Here is a 25,057-nt window from a genome sequence, read left to right on the forward strand (position 1 = left end):
ATAAATATAGCACAACACTAATATATCTGCCATATACATTATTTGAAGCACCCTTATCAAATCTGGTTTACTTAATTTAAAAGAGATAATATATTTTTCTTATTTTAGTAATATTTTTAACAAAAAAATTCATTATGTCGATGATTTAATTTTTACCGATAATTACTCGAGGTTATCGGCAAATTGATGTGCTGTACGGTTCGGAGTGTTTTGAAACTGTCAACTACATTGCGCGTCGTGCGCACGCAAAGCAAGCGGCATGCGCACAGAACGACGCGCGACGTCTATATGCGATCGCTTGCATGCCGCTGCCCATATAAGGTAATTTCCCCACGTCCCATACTATGATTGGTTGGTATGACCGGCAGGTCACATCGATGATTATTTTCCACAGATTACCTATTATTGGTCCTTAGATGGTCTGTATAGTTGTTCTACGATACCAAAGAACTTATCAATTGTTCTTATTCATAAGATAGTCCGAGAAAAAATCGTATTCTAAACAAAATGGAATGCTATATAAGCGACCGGCATGACCGCATCACTCAACGCTTGCGCACTGGAACAATCCTACCGGTTCCAAAACAAAGTATACGCTTGTATGTATTTAATTCGTTGATTTACCATGGAAAAGGATAGACTGTTCAAAATATACGATTTGTTAATCAATTTTCATAAAAAAGGTATCGGTCTAATCAATTATGAATTTTTGTTAACCAGTGATCGGCCAATCAAGACAAAGTTAATCAGAGTGCGCGCGCGCAGGCGTAGGGATACAGGATTCGCAGAAAGCTAGCTAAGAGAGGAGCCTCCCTTCCCGTTCGTTCGTGAGCCGCGACCCCCGCGACTGGACATTGCGCCTATCCAGTTCCACCAGACCGAGGCTCTCGTGAAAGTGTAGGTTAAAAGTGCTTGTTTACGTGATTCTTCTCACCGGCTACTACATCACGAAATGGTAAATATCATACTGTGCATGTATCCAACTTCCAAAAAATGTCAGCGATCCTTCGGAAACCGGTACATGACTTACTTTGTGGTTATGGCCGAAGCAGACGCGCCGGTCGCCATTTCTGTCCCGGCAATACGCCGCGAGAACAACTGCTTTCTTCTTTTGGCCATACCAATCAACCGATATCATTTAGTCTCAATTATTTGTTCGAAATCGTTTGTGCGGTTGATTTTCATACCTCTAACAACAAACCAAACATAATTAAAATCTCTCACGTAGGTGCATTTTTATGTGCCAATCGCGATTCCTTGCTTCCAGGAAACGGATGATTCATTTCCAGTTTCACGATACGATAGTCAAACACTCGAAGACCAACTGTGATCGGTGACGGAAAAATGATCGTATATCATTGACGAGTAAAAGCTCGCGGTTGTGTTGTAACGTTTGTCGCATGGCAATCGTCTCGGTGAATTCCTTTTCAGTTGTGTTTAATTACAAGAAACGAAGAATTGTTTGCTCCTCTAATAGAAAGATGTTTTCCCGCTAATGTAGCATTTTTGATGGCTAGTCTTATTTTTTTTTTATCTCATGCTTCAGTTTTATGTAAACTGATAAAATATTTTAGTCTATTATAATTTCTTCGACCAAAACAAAATATAATAAAAACGCAAAAATAACATTTTTTTTTTTTTTGCTTGATTTTAATAGTGCCGATCATACAAGGACTTGTTCCTTTCTGTTCCCGTATATTTGACATCGATCTTATTGAACGCTATAAAATATATTTAAGTATTGTTATCGGTATGTAATTTCGCTCTCAGTTCAAACATTTCTTGGATTTTGTCGTAATTGCCAAAAATTTATATAACGAATAGGTTATGCCAGATTGAAAATTTGTACCAATTTTCTCATGTGATGTCGAAATATTGAACTTATTATCGATCAGCAACCGTCTATTTTCACTTGCATCGGTGTATATATTTTAACTGTTTAATTTTGAATCCACGTTATCTCATTTTGTTTATTGTACTCTGTTACTACACGTTTGCAAAAAAGGACATTCCCATAAAAATTGTATGCAATGTAAATTTCGTATTTCTATGAGCGTGGATTAAACACATAGGAACGAAATGTGCAATCCATAACTTATGCAAAGATAAACTTCTCGTATTGTAGAATAGTTTCATTTTGGCATTTTCGTTCAAATAAAATATTATTTATTAATTGCAATTATATTCCATATATGAAAGCTGTTGTGAAAGTCGCAGTTAATAAAACTGTCAGTGTTTTTTTTTTCAAATATCTTTAAGCTTTCTTTAACAATTAAAGATTCATGTTCATAGAACGATTAGTCATGTGTGCGATGCATCTATCGAAGTTCCGGAAGAATTCATTAAGTAGTCGCGTTCCGTTTCCGGCAAATTGGCGACAGAAAATTAACCATGTGAAACTGGCACAAGTAGTAACTACCGTTCTCCGAATACATTTTAAATATTTATGCTAGCTACCGATAGACGCTGTATCCTTGGTAATGAAGAGCTGAGTTTCCTTGCGAAACTAACCCTCTCCCACTCTTTTGCTTCGAGGATGACAGTGAACTACAAGAGTTCTGGTAGAGAGGGAAAAATTCAATGAGCCCGTAAGGAGGTCGGTTCTTGCAGGCCAGTGACTCTCAAAGTTCACTGACGCCTTCATAAACGTGATGAATAAGCTGATTATCCTTAGCAATGCGATGATTAATTTTACTCGGTATTCCTTATTCATAATCGTGTAACCTTTTCTCTTTCGTATTACCATTTAAAATGTAGCTATTAATCTTCTTTAATTAATTTATTTCATTGCACTTTTCATCATGCATTTGAGATCCTCGTGAAGAAAACGCCTACCATTAGAAATCAAGGGAATTGGGGTAATTAGAATCTAAAGCGAGTGAAGATGGCTGAATTTAAACATGTAAACGAACCAGATTTGTCGACAGATTTTATACAATTTACACGTCTTCGAGTGATATCCTACCTTTTTTGTAGTAAGGATTGAATATTTACTGTCCTTTTAGTACCGTTAAATCATTAAATAATATAAAGTTGTACATGTAAACGATTAGTATACTCAACAGTTAAACAATCGACCATGTCGCTCCTCATCGGTGAATCATCTTCCGTTTGACCTTGTGCCACACACAAGAGACGTTTACAACAACGCCCTAGAGGGAGCCAAGTCTGGCCCTAACCGGCATCCCCTGTCGTGCCAGAATATCGACCGAGGAATTGCATCCTCCATCCACTGGCTATCCTCCAACCACGTTATACTTTTCGTCGAACCCTTTTGCACCCCATTCGACCCTTACGTTCATTATGCCGAAATAGACAAAAGCTTTGACCATTCGTAAAGGATGTATTTACAATGAAACGTGGTCACCAATCGGAAGAGACGAATTAATCTTACATTATTTCTTATGTATATTTTTATTTCTATTTGATTATTAACGACTTCCGCGTGTATAGTAATCGTTATAAATAATAATATGAAATTTAGTCGAATCGTCATTCTGCATAGTCAAGATTGTTTATTTTAGTGAATAACAACGTTTTAGCAGGTACGTAGAAACTATATAGTTGATCTGGCAAAGTGTCTGTTTTATCTTCAAATATCAAATTACGTTTTACCCGACTAATTTTAGCGATCTTGCAATTTCTTGTTTATACCCGTGAAACTGTTTGTTTTGTCACGATTCCCTGCATTCATTGCAAGATAATCAAAGATTTTTTCACAATTACAGATAGATAGACTATTAAATTGAAAGCGTTGATCCTAGACGAAAGGCTGTTTCAAAAATAACTATCCCACTTCGAACTTTTTACTCTGTGCATGTCGCCCATCTGTGACGTTACCTCTCTTTCTGCTCTCCCTCTCTCCTTCCTACTTTTCCCTATTCTGCTGTCTTCGTCAGAATCTCTATCCGGGTGTCATGTCATGGTCGTATTTCACAAATTTCCACAGAGTGGAAGAAACATGCAGTCGGGCGGACCTCCGTACCGTGTGGCACGTGCCCGAGAGCAAGGGATAACTTTAGAAATGGACGTCGGATCTCTTTTAGCATCGAATTCGTGCGTGGGAAGACTTTATTTCGGTACGTCCCCTACGTTTGTCCGCGAAATAAGCTTAAACGGCCAGACTAACATGACGTGCGTAATACTGATAGTACCGATACTGGCACAATCTCATCGTCAGTCAACCACTTCGTCATAACATCGCAAATGCAGAAAGATGTCCGACGCTCGTAATCTCTGTTCACACTAATGCCGAAGGAAAAAATATTACTTATCTAAAGGAATGATGTGGTAGAGTTAGGTGGGAGGTTGTTGGATGATAAATCAGCGATAGCTTGTAATAGACGGAACGCATAGCGAATGCATTATTAATTTCCATTAATTTCTAATTATGGATATTTCAATTACGATTGGAATATTTAAACGAAAGAATTTCGCAAACTTCAGAATTCGAATGAAATTTCATATTGTTACGTACACAGTAGAAATACATCTCATAAGTCGTAAAAAGTCTTACAAGTTTCTTGTCACCGATATCAATTTCAACGAGTATGATTCAATCTTATAAACAAACTTTTTTATCGGTCTCTTGTATGCAATCTTGTGACTCCATATTACACCTGATTCGTTTATACGATATTAAAGATTATATATTAGAATTTTTGACAAATTTTCTATCTGTGAATAATCGGTTACTTTAATTATCAATCCTAGTTTTTGAAAAAAGAAAATGTGCTATGTAAATATGTTGTGAAAAACAAATAATTAAATATTAAATATTAATAATTGTTTGTTTCTTGTTTGTATGTTTATTTAGGCATCTGGAGTAACAGTGGCCGATGTTTGTAAGACAACGTACGAGGAGATTAAAAAAGACAAAAAGCATCGATATGTAATCTTTTACATTAAGGACGAAAAGCAAATTGATGTTGAAGTCATCGGACCTCGCGACGCAGCTTACGACGCCTTCCTTGAAGATTTGCAGAAATGTGGTAGCGGAGAATGTCGCTATGGCCTCTTCGATTTTGAATACACTCATCAGTGTCAGGGTACTTCTGAGGTAGTATTCTTAATACATAAATGGTAACGAATTGAAAATTATTAGTCGAAAATAGAGATTATTCAATTGGATTTTATTATTTTTCAGGCTTCCAAGAAACAAAAATTGTTCTTGATGTCGTGGTGTCCTGACACGGCCAAAGTTAAGAAGAAGATGTTGTACTCCAGTTCTTTTGATGCTTTGAAAAAATCCTTAGTTGGTGTGCAAAAGTATATACAGGCAACAGACCTTTCAGAGGCTTCTGAAGAAGCTGTTGAAGAAAAGCTCCGAGCCACTGACAGGAATTAGGAGTATTTCAGCAAATCCAAAATTATTAATATTATTGAGAGAAATCAAGTGAAAAACAGTACGCAAAATCCCTTCCCCAAAATAATGCTCTGTACCGTCGTCGCATTAAACGTTCACGTTTTTACACATTTTTCACGTTTAAACGAAAACGATTACTAAGTATTTGTGCTACATGTATTAGTCATTGGGGAGCGTAAACATTAGCAGAAAGGAACGTAAAAGGAACAAAAAAATATATAAAGAAAAAAACACTTTTCATACTGCGAACGTTGTGTGAATCTGTCTGATATAATATTAATATTATACTATTATTATAATTATAAGATAATTGTAAAAGAATAACAGTTTACAACCAGTCAGGCAGTAAGAATGAAAGCATTACACTTTTGTCATCGGCTGTATAATGTTTAAATTAAATTCATTTCATAATGACTTTTCGTGAAATCCCGTTAGTAAGTCCCATGTTTTCCTAATGTTGTGTCAATTGTTTGGTTTGTTATAAAAGTAAAGGTAATTAGTGTAATATCGTTTGTATATGATAAGTCATTCATCGTTTTATATATGAAATAAAATTTGCTTCTATTATTTTCTATAATTCTTTATACTGAATTGGAATGTAAAAAGCTTGTGTCTTGAATAATTTGATATACCATGTGATCATTATAATCTCTGGATTATATAATTAAATTCACCATTTTTAGTTATTAAAATTTTGTAAGTAATATATATATATATATCAGTTATTATTTTTTAGCATGTTTCATTATACAATTTGACGTGAAAGTATAGGAAAATTTATTAACTTCTTTCGTGTATGTTATATATATTTACAAGAAAAATATAAACAAAAAGATCCAATGTTTCTAACTTTGATATTTATTAGTCATGCGAAAGTAAATTATGTTATCAACTTTTTAATCTGCCGACCTTGAAATGTGGTGTTGGAACGTAAAACGTTTTTTTTGTACATTGGTATAGTAAATAAATACATATAGGGGCTTTATACAACATATTAGTTCCTTAAATGCTTAGTTAAAAAATAAATGTTCCGGATTTATCACTTTTCTATGTAGGAGATTTATTTTTTATTTACAGAGTATATTATAGCAATATCACATTTGTAATAGTCAATCAAATTGAATTTTGAATTATTGTTTCTAAAAACTATTTTTCAAATATACGTATTAAAATCGGAGAAATATTTATGTGTTTTTTTTCCTGTTCTATAAAGTGGTGAACGCACCTTATACTAAATAGACATTAATAATGATAACAAAATGCACACATCCTGAGTGCTGCGATTTTATAGTAAATTTACTGAATAAGTATGTATGTTTATAAATATGTCAATTTTTGTTCAATATCATTATATATAGAGCTAAAATTTAAAAAAATTTTTAAAAGAACGTTTTGGTAAATATATGTATGTGTGTGTGAACTATGTATTATTACATTTGTATTTCAAAAACATTATTCTTTGATAATATTTTTAGAATATATCAATATCCTATATATATATACGATATATATATTTGCTTTTATGCTATAAATATATTAAATCAATTTTATGTACATATTTCTATTTGACAATATGGATCGTTAAGATAAATCTAGAAAATGCAAGCTTCATTTTTGTCATAATCATATATATGGTATTCTATTCTATACATGACGTAGTTTATGGTACTAACTTGAAGGCGTGCACTGCAATCTTGACAGAATTTGCCGAACCATGAAATATTAAATGAAACATAAAAATGTTCGGTAAAGTATTATTATTTCGTGCGGTATGATAAAAGAAATGTGATTTAATTACTTTGATATTTTCTGCGAATCAAATTAATTCTATAAGAAGGTAATTTTATATATCACAATAAATTTATTATGACATAATAAAATACTGATTTCATATGTGTTACTTTTAGACTAACAATACTGTAGTGTAGTTCATCATTGATAATTTATGTACATAATATAAAATGTCATACGAGAAAAGGGCATTTTAGTTTATGTATGAATTATTTACGTCATTCTTATTAATTTGTTATTACTTATGTCGCTATTCATTTATTAAATGTATGGTTAATGATATGAATTATAATATAATTTTATGGATATAGCACTTACAATGACATCACCTATGTGTGAAGATGGTGGTACTTTACGAGAATGGGCACCTCTTGCTATGCTTCTTCAACAAATACCTGCGAAAATTCAAACTGGGCTCTTTACACACAACATTAATTTTACCTGTATTGATGCAGTGCCTGAATTTATAGCCATTGGAACTAACTATGGTTTAGTATATTGGTTTGACAGAGAAAAGCAAGACTTGCAAAGGCTTCGATGTGAGGTATCATACATAATATATACTTAATTTATGATGATTTTATATTTACACATGAGGTGCTATTTATTTTTTTAGAATGTCAATTCGAAAATTACATGTATTCAAGTGATATCAACAGTAGACTATATGGTTGCTGCTGGTAATGAACATGGTGTAGTAACTGTATTTCAAATACCTAAAAATCCACCAGATTCATTACCAGATAGTTTAAAACCAAAACAGAAAAAACAGGTTGAAAGGTATAGCATAAGTGGTTTACATAACAGCGCAGTAACTACAGTTGAGTGGTCTAAGAATGGTATGAAATTATTTAGTGGAGATCAAGATGGTTTAGTTGTACTTACTGAAATTGATTTTTATATGGTACGTAGTGCAAATTAAATAACAGCGTAATTCCATTATCCAAAAATTTTTATGTTTTTTTATATATGTTCCTATAGCATTTGTCAAAATCATCAGAATTGTTAAATGAGAAGTATGCAGTAGTGCAATTAAGTTATCAACAAGGTTTATTGTTAGTTTCTACAACATTACGTACGATACTGGTAAATAGAAATGAGAATGGAAAGGTAACACAAGTTGGTCAGAAAGAACGCAAAACGTTAGTGGTTAATTGAATTAACATCCAATTTTTAATAAACAGTAATGTTATAAATTAAAACATAACAATGAACATATATTTTAGATTGGGAAGATTAGGTGCTGTATTTGGTTGTAGACAAAATTATGTACAAGACTTAGTAATATATGCTAGTAGACCTGGATTACGTTTATGGCAAGCTGATAAAACAGGGACTGTGTTAAAAACACTTATTTTTAAGGATGCTGTTCGATCTGGGCATACAGAAGTGGAACTTTTAAATCCAGCACCAGAAAGTTGTAAAAAGAATCGCGGGGAACCTACATTTGGTGTCATTTTACCTTTTTGTGACGACTTACTAATTACATACAGCGATGATATTATATATGTAGTAAATCCACAGACTATTGCTATAACATCCATTGTAACAGATTTACGTCGTGTTACTAATGTTGCTTGTACTAAAGATGAAATATTTGTGTTGGAAGGGGAAAGGAACATAATACGTATTGCATATTATCCTGAAACTAACATGTTCTCATCAGGTAGATATTTTTATTGAATATTTTTCTAATATCTTATTCGAATTTTAACAACCGATTTTATTTGTAGAAGCAAAAAGTGCATCAGATCCATTATTGTCATTTGCTGAAATTAGTAAACCAGTTACCAATGGTATATTAGAGTTAACTTCAAAATTAATGGAAAGTACGATAGTGCCAGCTATTCCTTTTCACAAAATCAATCCAAGTAATATTATTCAATCTGTAGGGTAAAGTATCCCAGTGAAAAAGAAATGTATTTATTTTTGATTAATAAATAATATATAAATTGTTTAAAAGTATATATCACTTTTTAGAATTGTACCAATTGTTACTATTGGTACTGATGTAACATCAATTACAAGTGCGGAAGAAGCTGTAGAAGTACCAGTGATGCCAGATAATTTAAATTCTTCATTAATAACAGACAGTAGCAAAATAACAGAACATAATGATATTTCCAAAAGAAAAAGTAGTGAACAAAATGAAAAACATAATGATAGAAGGCAAATATTCGAAAAAATAAGTCAACAAGAATTTGAAGATGTTGTATTTACTCCAGAAAGGAAAATTAAAAAATCACATAATAGGCTATTAAATGGAAATGGAAATTGTTCATCATTATCTGACATTAATTTTGATTTATCTGCTTTCAATAAGGACAAAATAAATGCCAATGATGCAAAGACGATGCATTCTTCTTTATTAACACTCTGTGTCAATGATGATTTTATATCAAAAACTGAAAGAAATCTTGAATCAATCCAACGTGATGTAGAAAATAAAGAAAAACTTTTGGCTGATGTTTTGGATTTTGATTTGTCAAAGTATATGACGAGCAGTCAAATTAATACTACTAATTCAAATATGTCCCAATCTATTGATACAATTACATATATAGGTTGTGCAGTACATTCCAATAATTCTTTCACAGAGGAAAAAATTGAGCAAAATGAATATAATGATCACAGTGACCATACAGAAACGGAATCTGGAGATGAAGATGTCAGTTACCGTACGGAATTAAGGAAGTTAGAAGATTTAGGTGAATGTAGAAAAAAGCTTTTACAAGATAAATTAAACGAACCTTTACAAAAAGGTAGTTATGTTGATGGGAGGAAAATGTCACATTCAACAGGTATGGGTAAACATGAATTAGAAGTTGAATTCCATAGTAAGTATAATAAAATTAGTTCCTAACATACGATTACACTTTTGCAATATAAATGGAAAATATTTATTTCCAGTTGTACCGAATGAGTTTATGATATCAACTACAATTGAGGAAGAAGATTGGGTTTTAGTAAAAAATGATATACCTCCAGTTGCAATATAGAGCATAATTAAAGTATGAAACTACTTTAAATAGAAATTACTTCAATTTTGATGAATGTTTTCTTTTTCAAGCTTTATGCAGATGTGCCTTCAATTTTTTCTGCACATCCATCCAATGAAGTTATCTCACAATTAGGGTAAAAATGTGCGTGTACACTTTCTCACACTACATTCAAACTTTGATTAGACAATGTATTTTCTAGTCTTACTTTAGTGCGATTTATGTTATTTTTATCATAAAAAAAAAGATTACAAAATGCCCAATGATTACTGAGTATTTAGGTAAATATGCATAATATTTTATCAACTATTGTTTTATTTTTTAAATCTGAATTTTTTAAAATCTATTGTAAATTTGTAGGAAGAAAATTTATGATAATCAATTTTTTTGAAGGTTTATTGTTACATAGTGCTATAAATGTGCGGTTACACATTTTTAGATATATTGTAAAATGATATGTAAGCACATTTTTTTTTGCATAATCAATGTCATTTATAACATTCCATTTTAAATTTTTACGAAAAGTAGTCCACTTTTTGCCATTTGAAACTAGTAATAGGCATGATGATTATATTAAAACACAATGTTCTTACAATATATATTAATTTATAAAATGTAGCAATGTTTAAAAGTTGAACGTTTGTAAACTTCTCTGTAAATGCATATACAAATTCAAAACATTGTAAGTACTTAATTTTTCAAATATAAATACTTTTTAAATGGCACTCAAATTTTTGTTAGCATAAGAATAAATATGATTATATCTTACTATTATATAAGTAAGATCTTGTTTTTTTATCTTGATTGATTTTACTTACAAAAAAAATAAAGGTTACTTATATATAAAATGGTTTAATATAATAAAAAACAGATTTTCTTAATAGCAATAAGTAGATTCTGAATATTTTATTGTTTAATGACATACAGAATACTCATGAATTGTTCTATATGAGTACTTTATCTTTGCTCATTTCACTGAATGTTAGAAAGTGATCACACTGTGTTAGCAATAATGTCAGAATATTTTTTTATTTTACTGGCCACGCTCATGTCTACATATTTATCACCTATTGCTATAATCATACCTCCAATAATAGAAGGATCGACTTTCGAAGTAAGCAAAATAGATTGACCTTTACTTAAGAAGCCCTTTAGAGCTGTTTGAAGCTTAGATGTCATCTCAGCATCAAGTGGTTTAGCAGTTATAACTTCACAAGGGACCTCACCTCTATTGGCAGCCATAAATAATTTAAATGTATTAATTACATTATTTACATCCGAAAGTCTGCCATTTTCTGCCAGTAAACCCAACAGATTTACAGTTTCTTTACTTAGACTAACTTTTCCACCAATTGTCTGAAGTGCTTTTACTTTATCTTTTCGTTTTATCGATGGATTCTTCACAAATTCTGCTAATTGTTTATCTTTCTTCAGAAGATTCTAACATATATATGTTTTTATTAATAGTGAAATTATTTTTAGTTATAAATTAAGAATAAGATGTAGTATTTATCATACATACTTGAAATTTAAGCAGATCTTTTTCAACATTATTTAATACTTTTTGTTTTGAAGCTGCAGAATAAAGTGCTGTAGCATATCGTCCTTCTATTCCATATACTTGAATTGGAGGCTAAAAACAAAAAGACAGTGAAGTAACATTTTCATTACTGGAAATGAAATTAATAGAAAATATTCTAAAGTTTTTAAAAGTAATTCGCACAATTGTGACTTATTAAAACATATGATTACGAAATACTATCTGAAGTATTAAATATATATTTTAAAGTTATGTAATTTTATATCTAATATATGTTTGAAAAGTACCTTAACCATTTGTTGAGCAGCAGAACTGCTAGAAAGTGACCGCACCTAAAAAATAGTAATGTCTTTTGTTAATTTTGTGTAATATTCTTTGGTCTTAGAATGTTTTTATTCAATCAGTATCGTAATTAAATTGTCGGAATATTTCATTTCATTATCAACAATTCAATTTTTATACATTTTATTTGAATATTAACGAGTGTAATAAATTATATATTAAAATAATACTTACAATTATCCTACTGAAGGACATTGTCATATATTTCGAACAGCAAGTATCCAAATTCGAGAACGACAAATGTGGTTCTACTGATCTACCATTATATAATGTGAACTGTTTCACATAGATATGTAAGTGCATACACTTTTCGACTTAATAGCGACATCTCTAGAAGTAGTTTTAGAGTTACAAAGTTTTATTTAAGCAATAATTAACGTAAGATTATTTACTGTAATTGCACTTTTATTTATTATTAGCGGAACTTTTATTCATTACATGACTTCAATTACATTCATTACAGATTTATGTTCATACGTTCTTACATCTCGTTCGAAAATAGGTCGCCATTTTGTAATTGCGCGCTATACAGTTTCTTCCGATATTTGTAGGAGGGCAGTAGTGTATTGTAATTTTGAAAACATAGACGTCAGATCAGTTTGAACAAGAATTCGACAAAAGTAAGTGGGAGATGCCAGATTAAAATTTATTAATTTTAGTAATTCGATATGATATTAGTAATTCGATATAACTACTACATTTAAGGTATATCATGCATTTGTCTTATTCTCTCATATTTTCATTTTCTTATATATGTATCAATTGAAAGGCAATGAAAATTTTCCTATATCAGAACCAAATACAAAGTTTTAATATATAGTGATTTATTTATTATTCTTCAAATATGATGTAACGTACAATAAAATTTTTTGCCGATAGAGAATTTGGATGAAGGATTTAACGTTCAAGTTTCTTTGCACCGTCAAATGAAAAAGACATCTAAGAATTCACCAAAGTGACGAGATCCTTATGAATATAATATCGATGACACGAACGTTAACTTTTATGCTTTACATACAATGTCATACAACGTTTTATACTTTCTTTTACATATTTATGTTCTTATTTAGATCTCTACTCAATACCCAGATTGATTCGTTTTTAAATAAAAAAACGATAATTTGCGCCATACACTAATATTCTCCGTGTCGATAATTGAAGTCGAACGTAAATAGTAATACAAAAGATGTCGAAGCGTCACTAGCGGAAGGAGTCAATTACGTTTAATACCGTGAACAATGAAACGATGATAATTAATAATTATTATCGTTTATTGATACGTGGCCGTAAAACCAACATTATATATACTTTTATACGGTTCAATGTAACGTGTATACATATAGATGTATGTGTGTATATATAGATTTCACATATACATATATCTTTTTTCAATTTCATATAATAATACATTTAACATTAAAATGAACCGTTTATAGAACCGTATCGCCAATTTGTTATAAAAAATGACACGAGTTAAAAGCGTGAAATGTTTCATTTTTATTAACTTATGTATAAATAACGACCTTATATATATGACAATAATGAAAAGATACGAACGTATCATGATTTTTATGAAATATAATTAGATAAAGATGGAATACTGTCAGAGACTAATACGATTAAATTCTCAAAGTATAAATTCTTTTTAATTGCGTTACTCTTATTGTGCATATGGGCGATACGTGGTTCACATTGGTCCACTATTGGAATGATCAACGTCCAATTCAGTTGGCATTTATTTTCCTACTTTCCAACGTGATGCATAGTTTCTTATATGCTATCCGATCAGCGATAAATTTGAGCTCGTTCATCACAGTTCGGATTTCGAGTAGTAAATACACAAATAAACGACAATGTCACATCTATAATGATTGTTTTTACATTGACTCTTTTTTCCTTTAAATGCTAGATGCTATTATGCCGTTGGTGTTGATCGATGGACGAGAGAAAGTCTAATTAAATTTTATCAAGAAATCGATCTGTCTTCATAATTTTATGGAACCGAGTGGTCGATCAACAATGCAACAACTCACTTGCACCGTAAGTTTAAGTCAGATTTTTCAATATATTTAAACGATTCCGCAGTAAATGAAACTTTTTTATAAAAATACCCAATATGTTTCTATATTTAGAGATCCGTACTTATGAACTAAATAAAGCTTCAGTATCAGGTTTCTTATCGACTAATCGACTAGAGTTGAATATCCTTTTGATTTAAAAATATAGCGAAAATTTGTTCTCCTTTTATCGCTTATTCTTAAAATTTACAGATAGAAAATTAAAAACGAAAGGAAATTAGGCATATAAATTATTAAAAACTTTTGTGAAACGATTTCTTTAAGAGAAAAATGTGGGCAAATACGTTTAGTTCGATTAAACATAGTTGGCTCTTGCGGCGCAACAAAAGAGATTCAAAGCTCCGTGAAAGTAGGACGATTGTCTGGTAGGCCTGCTAGGCCTTTCGTGGCTTTGGTTCCATCGATGCATCCGTCTGCCGTTGGGACGGTTACCCCTACTTCCGGCACTCTGTAAAGCCGAGTACTTTTCTGCAAACAAAGCGTAGAAGAAATTTTCTTAGCTTTGAAAATTTCATAAACCAAATATATAGTCGAGTCAATATTTCTTGAACGAACAATTATTTAATGAAGGAAAGGAAGGGATGATTTTATTCGCTGGAAGATCGAGTCAATATACTCCTAGTCGAAGAAATTCTTCATAAGATTTTTTTTTAAATTAAAAATGCAAACAGCACTGTATATAACGAATTTTCTTACGTGATACCTAAAAAACATTTCTCTCTACTCCTTTTCATTTGATATCTTTCTTTAACTTATTGACATACTAATCTTTTCGGATTAAATGTGCAGATATAGATATCTGGATAGCATAGGTTTCACTGCAATTTTTATTCAGATGGTTCACAATTGGGGCAATTTTTCCAAGTCCGCGATTCTCACTTATCTGGCGAGCTGAAAACCATAGTGGGGTAAGTCAAGATTTTGAAAATTTGAATGTAGTCACATATTTCAATTCTTACAAGTTCTCTCTGCAACGATACATTTTCATGACTTAAAAATATAGTGAGTTATGTATAACAATATATGTAAGGCGTTATTTTATAAAAAAAGAAAATAGCTGCGAACTGACTTAACATCGTTATGACTAAGCATTTGTGAAGTACATAGAAAAATGAATAATACTCAACTAGCAAACCAGTTAAGTTAAAGAGAATAGCCACAATGTTTCGAATCACTTAGCAGATAGACTGTCCGGTTGTATCGATTTTCATAATGTACGGCTCTCGATGCTATTTTTTAATATCCAGTACTTTTCAAAGGAGCTTTCTTCTCTGAAAGAATATCATCTTCAGCGATTATACCCTGGGAACGTATTTTAGAGTGGCGAGAAATGAAAACGCGAAAGGGAGAAAGATTGCCGAATAAATTATAGCGAAATGTGATGTAAGCCTTCTTAAGCGGGACATATCATCGCCATTAGTCCGACAACGATCGGAAGCGGTGCTATTTCATACGATGCCAGGCAATACGGAAAAATCGTACGAGCTCGTATCGTTCTACGATGAAAAGACGACTTAACTCTACCATTGCTATGGCCGCAATAAATTGCGATGCCTGCTCGCCGAGATCTCTTCGCGTTCGACTTTGCATTATCGTAAAATCACGAGTGGTTTCATCGACTCCGAGAATCTCAGCGATAAAATATGTTTCGTGAAATTTAAGAGTGAAAAATATCACGCGAACCTTTGTTCGCTTTGTTATTTCGCGAATTGTAACTTAAATTTACTTTATCAAGGGACAGTCTTCGTAACTCATTCTCATATTTTTCTTTTCCCGTTCTTTTTCTCTTCTATTCGACACGCAACAAAACTTATTTCCAGTTACCGCAGGTGGCCTTTTTTTTTCTCGGAAAATCGTAGTTGAAAGTGAATTCCTCGCGTCCTTGACCCCGAAAATTGCACTCCACGCTTGATGGCATGCGACAGACGATACATATTAATTTTATCAGCAGAAATGGAGAATCCTGGTCTGGCTACGGGTCACCATAGGTAAACCATATCGGTAAACCATACAAAGGTTTACACGATCTTGTCTATCCAGATTGTTTCGCAAATCGTGACTCAAATTGCTTTATCGGTTCGCGGTCGAGCATATTTCCCTCTCTACCTTTGATTTTCCCACCCTATTCCCGCGCCTAGCGAATTCTCGTTTCCGTGGAGAACGGAGGGAACGCAGGAACGAACTTCCACGTTTCCATCTATCCTTGACCCGAAAGCTCTGTTTAATGTTGAATAATACTCTCGCGTTCTCCGTAGCTTTTATGTATTTCTGTGTTTTGTATTTCTTGTTTACGCGCTTCCACCGTATTACATTGACCGGGTTCCCGTGGCTCGAACATCTTTTGGAAATTTGTAAAAGCTGCGCATGTGTCTTGTTTCCACGTCGGCAAAGTCTTCCGCCTAAGTATTTCCACTCGGAAATAAACCGTGCGTTCTTTTCTATTCGCGCTCCGCTTCCTCCCATCTCGTTCCTCTCTCGTATCGTTTCGCGCCGTTTCCCCGACGAATTTTCTCGACACGCCGCGTGCACACAACACCACTCGACCTGCCCTTTTACGAAATTTCACCCGGAATCTTCGACCGACCGCGGCTGTTCTCTTATTCTATTTCTGTGACCGCGCGTGATCTTCCTTAAACCTGTTCGTAACGCGCGTTAAGGGAAGTTTATGTTCTGATTCGACCTTGACCTGGTTCTTGTTCAATGTCAAATCTCTCTCTCTCTCTCTCTGTTTCTCTCTAGTCGTATCGTTATTCCCTTGATAAGCAGGCAAAGTCTCGAATTGACGCTTAGGGGATCGAAGATCGTACATGGTAATTTTCGTGCTATCTCTCTCGGTCCTACCCCTAGTGAGACACAGGGGCGCATCCGAATTCGCTCATTATATCGGCAGATAATTAAGGTCGTCGTGTACTATCGTGACTGAGAAGTGAATCGGTATTATAGCTTGATAATTCTATACCGAGCTTCAGCCTGTTTAGAGCTAATACGTTTGTTCCGTGGAATCAATGGGAATTGGCAGGAGCGAGGAGGTAAGATATAGCCAAAGAGACGAACAGAGAGAAAAGGGGGATTGTGTTCTCCTTTGAAATCCAGACCTTGGCCTCTGGAGTAACCCGATTAGAGGCGGTTGAATAGAGAGAAGTCGCGAGAGAGCAGTAGAATAGGAAGAAGGATGGATAGTGAAAGTAAGGTCAACAAAGCAGGAAGAGATATTAGAGTGGCAAATAGAACGACGAAGCGTTCGTAGAACAGCGTAATCGAATTAACAGACGTGGCGCGTTTACGTTTCGAAGTGAATCGAGTGAATATGCCGTTCGATTCTCTGCTGTTTGAAAAACAGTTTAACCTGCCCCTTGGAAAATATCTCTCCGGGCGATAAGGGCTTTTATCTTTCCGAAAAACGTTCTTACCGCGTGTGCGCTCTTTGTCAACCAATAGCGTTTGTAATATTATCCCCTCGAAGCGTACACTCGAGAAAAATTCGAGCAACCCGTGAAAAACGAGTGGAAATATACGCAGGGAAAGAAACGGGGGCGTTGCGAAATAAAATTCTATAAACGAGAGACAAGGGAGGAAAAGGGGAGAATGGTAAACAGAGAATACGACGGTACCTATATCGCCACCCGACTGGGGCATAAATTCTTGCAGTTCGTTCATCAAGCCTCGAATTTCCTCGGAGTCCTTTTGGATGCTGCACAATTCTTCCTCGTAGAAATCCGGTGTGATCTGCTTACAGAGGACTATCTGCGAGATCACGTTGCCGATGTTGGATGGCCCGGCTCGAGTTTCTGTAACGAGAGCAAAAATAGATCTGCGTTGGTCGTTACCATGGCTGTTTGCGAAGAAAAAAGAAAAACGCGCGACGTACAAATAGACTGCAATTTAAGGGTGTAAAGATGCATAGAACACGCGAATATATAAGAATATATGAGATTATCCAAATTACGGTACTCGTTATAAAATTATTCTACCTACTTCAATAGGTGAGAAGAAAAATAGGTGTAGTTTCACCTACGTTAATAAGTGAAATAAATATCTTCTTGGATTCTGTTTCAGCAGTCACGCTTGTGAAATATGAATTTCTATAAAAATCCGCAGTCTGCGTTCATATAAGTGTTGGACCCTTTAGCAATGGGGAGAAACTTTATATATATACACATCTTAAATGTCTTCGTATATGTACCTATGTATAATATTTATATATAGTTGAAAATATTCTTTTCTTTTTGTGTGTCTGATAATAGAAACGGAGAAAATCTCGAGGATAAAGAGATAATACTTTTCTAAGTCGTTTATTCTGAATTAAATTATCTTCTTTCGCCGAATACCTTTAGATGATAGATAAAACGTATGTAACGCGTTTATCGCAAGTAAATTTACGAACTGATAGGATTCTTTATTCGTTAGAATGTTTAACTCGTAGAAAAATATAGGATGCTTAGAAAAGTTACCGTAATATTCCGTCATATCCATCGGCACGATGCGGATGAGGTTCTTACTTTTGCAGAGCTCGCGCAGGAATAATTGTACAACATAAAAGAGCAGCATCAAATTTGGGCAGTCAACAGGGATCCCGATATCCGTTGTTCTGAAAGCAGAACCCATTCGTAGGCTTATTATTTTTTGTCGTCCCAAGTTTCCTCGTTAGGGATTTCGTCATCTGACCACTTTTTCCCTCTCCAATTATTACTTCTTCTTTTTCTCTTTGTTCGTCTGCGACTTATTTCGTAGCCAATAATTCCATGACCTTTCATCCTACGTTCTACCAAGCTAATTACCCGAGAAACACGATTATTAACATTTACAAAGACTCGAAACACGTCAGTCGATAGAATGCGATAAAACGTGGGACGTGGAGTAAAACCTTTACGCTATGATTGTTACATGCGAAACAAAATAAATTTGATATATTAAAAATTTAGTTAAAACACCTTTGTTGCTGCAAATGTAGAATGTTTAATACCGTTTCTGTAAATGCTACATGAAACCAAGCGGTTCATTACGTAACGAGATTGTTTCGTGTTGGTTCGCGGCCAGCCACGGAATTTCTTCTTTTCATTGCGAACAGGCGAGACGTAATGTGAGATCGTAGAATTATAACGAAGTGCACCGACGTGGCGCGTTCAACAATCCTCTGACCGTAAATTTCTTTTTAAATTGTGCAATCGCCACAATGTAGCGCAAGGAGTTAAACAACAACTCCTCGACAACATCTCTCTCCTTGGCAGCATGTATTTTAATTGCAAAGTTACAGATAAATTGAACTGCAGTGATTTCAGTCTTTATATCGATTTTCTAAAAGCAAATATGCGATAATAAATCATTTTTCATTGCTAATGGATAAATCTTGTACAAGTATTTTATTGCTTAATAAGTTTTTTATGGCTACGTTCTATATTTTCGAATTATAAGTTCCCGATTTTAATGCAAGCGATGGTATTTAACAGTATGATATAGATAGTATATTTAATAGCGTGGTGTTTGGTATAGCAATTTAAATGTATCGTCTGATAATTTCATAAATTTGAGAAAATTCACGTACGTTTACTAAAAATTAAAGTGTTCAGATATTTATGAACTTTCGTTTCCACTATTTTTATAAATAATCTGTGAAAATTTACGTACATCAAGCTGGGATTCTAAAAGCAAGTAGACCTAAATGTAAATAATATATCGTTTTGCTTCGATGTTTACGAAGTTTCGTGGAAATCGTTGGAGTAATACCCTTTAAGGCTTTAGTCTCACGTTTTACTCTTGAAATTGTAAATGGTTTCTGCGTGTTCTCGACTAACTTTCAACCACAATTTTTCCAGGGCTGTAATTTTAGTATCGCAAAAATCTAATAATCCAGTTTCTTTCTTTTCAATGACCGTTTATATTATGATTTACGTCAGCGGTGCCTCGCATGCGCTTGCTATTTATCGCTTAATTCCCTGGCGGTCTGTAAGTAACGCTTAACAACAAACTTGCTTGATATCAAGAGCTATAACAGCGAGCGCGATTACCAGATGATGAACTCGATCCTCTTATGTTGCCACTCTCGTTTATCGCTATCTCGTAGGCAATTAGTAGGAATAAATTTTGAAACGAGCGCAGCGATCTGAAAGGGGAATCTACGAATGATACGTGATTTAAGTTGAAACCCGTAATTTATGCGTACACTGTGATCTGCTTCGATTAGTGGTATCAAACGGAATTATGCATAAGCGTTTCGGTGTAATATCGTTCATTGACGAAAATGAATACACGTGCCAAATTTCATTGAAAGAAGGAGCAAAGAAAAAGAAAACAGAAAGAGGAAAAAGAAAAACGAATGAAAAAGAAGGTAAAAAAGGTGAACGTTTCCGTGTTTCGCGTAATCGATACAGAAGTCGCGTGATTTCGTAAGATAAGGTACGAGATAGGCCTATTACATGGCACGGAAGTATTGGAAAAGTTGTTTGCATGATAAATTAGACGTTCGGTATGTTGCTAAGTGCTTCATTGTGAATCAATCATGCTTTCAGCCAGGCTTGATATAATTTTTAATTCCTTTTCTCAGCCTACGCAACTTTCTGATAATTGTATTGCGTTTCATTTTCGCGGAATAATTATTTAAGTAACACTTGATCGCGATTAGTGTGCGTTTGACGTTTAAAATGTAGCAGAGTTTACGCAGCAATGTGTTACGCGAATGGAAATGGGGGAAACGGAGGGCGAATATTGTGTACACGATGTGTCGCGCCATAATTAAGCAATTATGTAACGAGAAACGTATAATAAACGAATATGTAATATCCGATAATCTAACTGCAGGTAAGGAGTTGTTAAAGCCAGGTGAAAATTGATTACGAATACAATTTAACGGGAATAACAGTTTCTATTAAAACCAACAAGGATTGTCGAGCAATGCATCGAGCTTCTATCGAAGAAATTACCAGATAGATGACTTTTCGGACGTTTGTAATTTTGCAAAATTTATTCGACGGGTCGGAAATTCCGGCTGTTTCATTCGTCTCCTTGTAAATCAGATAAGAGGAGAATTAATGAGAATGCAGAAGAGGAAGAAATTTGTGAAACATTTAACTTTTCATTAAAACAGGCAAACTCGCGGAAGAGAATTGTTCAAAGGTGACGTCTGAGAATGTTTGGAGATTGGACGTTGGTCATCGTTCTTTATATCTTCTTTTCTCTCTCTTCTTCTTAGGAAAACCAATCCCGTGGAATCGATAACATTCTTTGCAGCACAGTTCAAAGTAATAGGAACTTTCGTGACGCTATTATTTCACCCTTTCCCTTATTTGATTGTAGAACGCGATATTTCCTTGTGATGCGCGGTTTGATTACAGCAACGAAAGGAATTTTGATATAAAAATACCAAATGGATAGCTTTCACTAGTATAGAGTCGATGACCCTCGGTTATACTTGTTTCAGGAATTCCGGTTGTCACACTAGGTCTCCCAGACCCTATTCAATTTTCAACTACCTGCTGTCCAAAAAATAGCAGTGATATTGAATCGAAAAAATTTGGGGATATAGTTTGAACATCCTAGAATATGCTTTGACAGAAAGAGGTTAATAAACGAAGTGACATCATTCTTAAAAAAAAAAAAATCTTTCTAGCCGTAAGCTTAGAAAAAAAGATATTTTTATGAAAAAAATGTCAATATTTTTACGTTTTGACATTTCTGGCTGAAGATTAAGGCTTTTAAGGTACTCGAAAGGAAAAAAGTAGTTTCTTAATACACGTTTCAAAAAATATATTTACTTGACACATCGAGGACGCATACTTATTGGATATATCGAGCAATTTTTGAACAAGAAAGGCGATGCAGTTATTTGAAAAAATTAATTTATTCACACACACACTCGTACGAAAATTTTTTACTTCAGTTACATATGTAGATTCAGGTGTAAAAAAATATATAATAATGGTTGACGAATTTACGTGAGATTTGCACAGAAATCAAATATGTTCCACTGTAATAAAAAATACGCTTGAATCAGCACGACGCTAGGACGTAACTAACTTTGGAGAGTTGCCACAAACTTACGGAATTCTTAGCAGCTCGAAATACTTCAAATTGATAGCAGATTGTAGACATAGCGCCATTATAAGCGACGTCTTGTAGATATTTCTTTACAAAGTGTAACTGTGGGTCACCAGAATCCATAATGATAACCGAGGGTTAAGAATGATTCGGAAGCGCGATAAGATTATCAGGGTAATGACGAAAATGCGAGCGACTAATTTGACTTTAAAAAGCCGTTTAGCGTCGTAGTTAAGAGATGTAATTTGGCGAATAAAACACAACGATAAGTGCGATAAATGGCAGATTTTTTGGATTTCCTTGAAGCGATACATTTCCGTGTCTCACCGAGGAAAATCTTTGGTCATATTGCATCGCTGCATCAGAAGCGGTGAGTACCAACGTACCAAACCACAAACGTGGTAGCAACTGTACGTACATATACGTATTGACTATCGTGGCTGGTTCGCTTCTGTTATAGCAATCTATTTATCCCGTTAATTGGAATCTCATTAACCGGAAGCAATTCGAGTTCGCTCCGCGCGATGTCTTCGTTTAACGCTCGTTTCGGAGTAATTGACATAAACTAGTTAATCAATCGTTCTCGGTTTCCCCCTTTCTTTTTATTTCTCTCGACTTATCTTCCAATTTCTGACCTCCCTTCTCTACCTGCTAATTAGCAAGTTTAACGGCTTGTTGACACGGTAATTCTTCCGTGAGAATTTCGTACGATTCGAAATATCGTGTCAAGGACGTAAATCGTTTTACTTTTTCCATTAAATATTTCTTTTATTACTACCCGTTCTGGGAAGCAAGCGAGAGAGAAAAAAAAGAAGATTGTGAGAAAGTTTACCATACCTTCGTACTTGTGGCAGTATGAGCTGGGACGTGTTTCTACACGCTTCTACGCAATGTCGTCGTAATCTCCGAATTTTCTCTCGAAGTTCCGGACAGTCTCGTGGTTGGCCGATGTTTATCAGCAGATCGCGGAATTGCGCCACTTGGTTGTTGATCTCTTGAATTTGCTGCGAAATAAAACCGAAACTCGCAATTAACTCCGTTTCCCTGGCATTCGTCGCGATATTCGCGAAGTATCGGTACCTAAGTTTCTTAGAATCGTAAACCGAGCATTTTGTTACACGACCGATGATTATTCCACGATACATCAAGTAACACGGTGTTACTGTCCGTTCGAACGATCGTTTTCTCATCACGGTCTACGCAAAACGAGAATACGTGCAACTTCGCGACGAGAAAGAAACGTATTATCGTCGGTTTTAATCCAAATAATATGGTAGACTCGGTGTTCTAATAGTAAAATAAATAGCAATAAATTACCAAAAGAACAGCCTTCTCCGTTTTCTCGTTCTTGTCATCTTGAATTTGCGTTTGAACTTGAGACTGGCTTGCGGTATGAGTGCGACTCTGAATGTTGCTGACCGACGGTATTGGCGAATCCGTCATTATTTCGCTCTAATGAGTACCGTTTGATTGCTAATTGCCACAAGGCAATTAACAATATAGCCGTACGATATCTGCGAATGCTGCAAGTTGTTTTCTACGTAAACACTAAGGGAACACCGTAAATACCGTGCGTTTTATAATATAAATATTTTATAATATCCGTCTGGGTAACAAGGATCAGCTTTACATCGATACGAGATTCCATCGGTTTTTCCTTTGACTTTGAAGGAATGACTTAATCCGACGTTGGTTTGGAACAAAGAGTATTGGAGAACGATCAAACACGCGAACAACATTTTATACTGAACGCCACGACGAACGAGATTTTCTTCTTTCATCAGGATTTTCATAGGAGATGGATCGACGATATTCTTATCGTTAAATTAGGAATATCGAGCGAACGATATTCACACGATCTGTATTAGTCGAAATACAACCGCACGAACCGCTGACTGTGAGCTGCGAACACAATGTCTCTTCATATTCGGGGTAATTGCGGTTGGCTTTTGTCTTGTTTCCAGGAAAATTATCGAAAATACTGCTTCTGATTGGCCACATTCCACCGTAACACGAATTATGACGAATGATACCGATGCAGCCGGTGGCAATAGATTAAAACGATTCACGACGCAACCAAACGGTCGACGATTGATACAGAGTTCGGAATCATTCGTGTTTGCGACGGCAGATTGTACGGGAATGTGACATAATACGTCAATTAATCGAACGAAGCTTATTCTCAGATTATGAACCTGATAGATGTGATCGTGCTTCTGTATTTTCACGAATTCGTATCGATATCGCGATTGTATCGTGTTCGATTTTTGTTTCCCCTCGATGATAGCTTTGTCTTCTCTCCGCGAAAATTCACGTGAAACGAAACGCATGAGACACGTACTTGTCGGTCGAAACGATCGCGTTGCACGCGTTTTTTTTCGTCGAAACGATCCACATATTTCTCGACATCGTTTACCGAGATTCGCGGAACGATATGCGCGCCGTGCCAGCACACGCGACAAACTGAAACGTGGGTTTTGCTCTCGAGCTCTTTCACTGCCGCGATTCCCTCTTTAAGAGCGCATGTCTGACTTGGCTTGTCAGTCTACTACTGTAGTATACCTATTACATATCTTTTCTCTTTTTCTGTCTGTCTGTTTGTCTGTCTCTCGTTACATTCATCCATGCACACACATACGTACGTATGTGTGTCGTATGGAATTTTTAGTTATTTAACGTAAAATATTTTTACTACGCGTAAAAGATTCCTCCACTGTGACTTACGGAAAATTTTAACTTTACGTGATTAACATGTTTCGCTATTTGCCCTTTGTATTAAACGACAGTTTGATAATGATCAGTTTTCTCTGTTCTTATGTAACTTGCCTCGCCTTTGCTCTTATACGGCTGTGTATGTATAGCAGGAGTGAAAAATAAATACAATACAGCAGGAAACGATAACGCGATGCAA

At 34.5% G+C, this 25,057-nt stretch overlaps 4 protein-coding genes across 7 annotated transcripts; 2 read left to right on the forward strand and 2 right to left on the reverse strand.

Moving 5' to 3' along the window:
- The first annotated feature begins 722 nt into the window (after positions 1-722).
- On the forward strand, positions 723-5,932 carry LOC100746164 (cofilin/actin-depolymerizing factor homolog). Its single transcript, XM_033324494.1, has 3 exons — positions 723-955; positions 4,817-5,059; positions 5,147-5,932. Exons 1-3 carry the CDS (start codon positions 953-955, stop codon positions 5,345-5,347), a joined length of 447 nt encoding a protein of 148 aa, XP_033180385.1. The 5' UTR covers positions 723-952; the 3' UTR covers positions 5,348-5,932.
- A 999-nt stretch (positions 5,933-6,931) lies between these two features.
- LOC100743287 (WD repeat-containing protein CG11141) lies at positions 6,932-10,880 on the forward strand. Of its 3 annotated transcripts, none has more exons than XM_003494661.4 (8): positions 6,932-7,202; positions 7,468-7,700; positions 7,773-8,060; positions 8,138-8,298; positions 8,383-8,822; positions 8,890-9,049; positions 9,137-9,993; positions 10,067-10,880. In XM_003494661.4, the coding sequence occupies exons 2-8, from the start codon at positions 7,476-7,478 to the stop codon at positions 10,153-10,155; spliced, it is 2,220 nt and encodes a 739-aa protein (XP_003494709.2). In that variant the 5' UTR covers positions 6,932-7,202; positions 7,468-7,475; the 3' UTR covers positions 10,156-10,880. The 3 variants fall into 3 exon arrangements, with proteins under 3 accessions (XP_003494709.2, XP_012248984.1, XP_012248985.1); XM_012393561.3 differs by having other exon boundaries at positions 9,137-9,957; XM_012393562.3 differs by lacking the exon at positions 6,932-7,202 and having other exon boundaries at positions 7,566-7,695.
- A 147-nt stretch (positions 10,881-11,027) lies between these two features.
- Positions 11,028-12,367, reverse strand: LOC100743648 (ATP synthase subunit O, mitochondrial). The gene is made up of 4 exons (XM_003494664.3): positions 12,212-12,367; positions 11,983-12,027; positions 11,678-11,788; positions 11,028-11,595 (listed from the first exon to the last, which is right to left on the reverse strand). Exons 1-4 carry the CDS (start codon positions 12,338-12,340, stop codon positions 11,149-11,151), a joined length of 732 nt encoding a protein of 243 aa, XP_003494712.2. The 5' UTR covers positions 12,341-12,367; the 3' UTR covers positions 11,028-11,148.
- A 790-nt stretch (positions 12,368-13,157) lies between these two features.
- On the reverse strand, positions 13,158-24,623 carry LOC100743769. Of its 2 annotated transcripts, XM_033324527.1 has the most exons (6): positions 24,036-24,623; positions 23,464-23,669; positions 22,984-23,150; positions 18,567-18,703; positions 17,727-17,903; positions 14,411-14,583 (listed from the first exon to the last, which is right to left on the reverse strand). In XM_033324527.1, exons 2-6 carry the CDS (start codon positions 23,587-23,589, stop codon positions 14,411-14,413), a joined length of 780 nt encoding a protein of 259 aa, XP_033180418.1. In that variant the 5' UTR covers positions 23,590-23,669; positions 24,036-24,623. The 2 variants fall into 2 exon arrangements, with proteins under 2 accessions (XP_003494713.1, XP_033180418.1); XM_003494665.3 differs by having other exon boundaries at positions 13,158-14,583; positions 23,464-24,623.
- Between the last annotated feature and the right edge of the window lie 434 nt (positions 24,624-25,057).

Source organism: Bombus impatiens, unplaced genomic scaffold (genome assembly GCF_000188095.3).
Source record: "Bombus impatiens unplaced genomic scaffold, BIMP_2.2 scf_3474, whole genome shotgun sequence".
Lineage (NCBI taxonomy): Eukaryota > Metazoa > Arthropoda > Insecta > Hymenoptera > Apidae > Bombus > Bombus impatiens.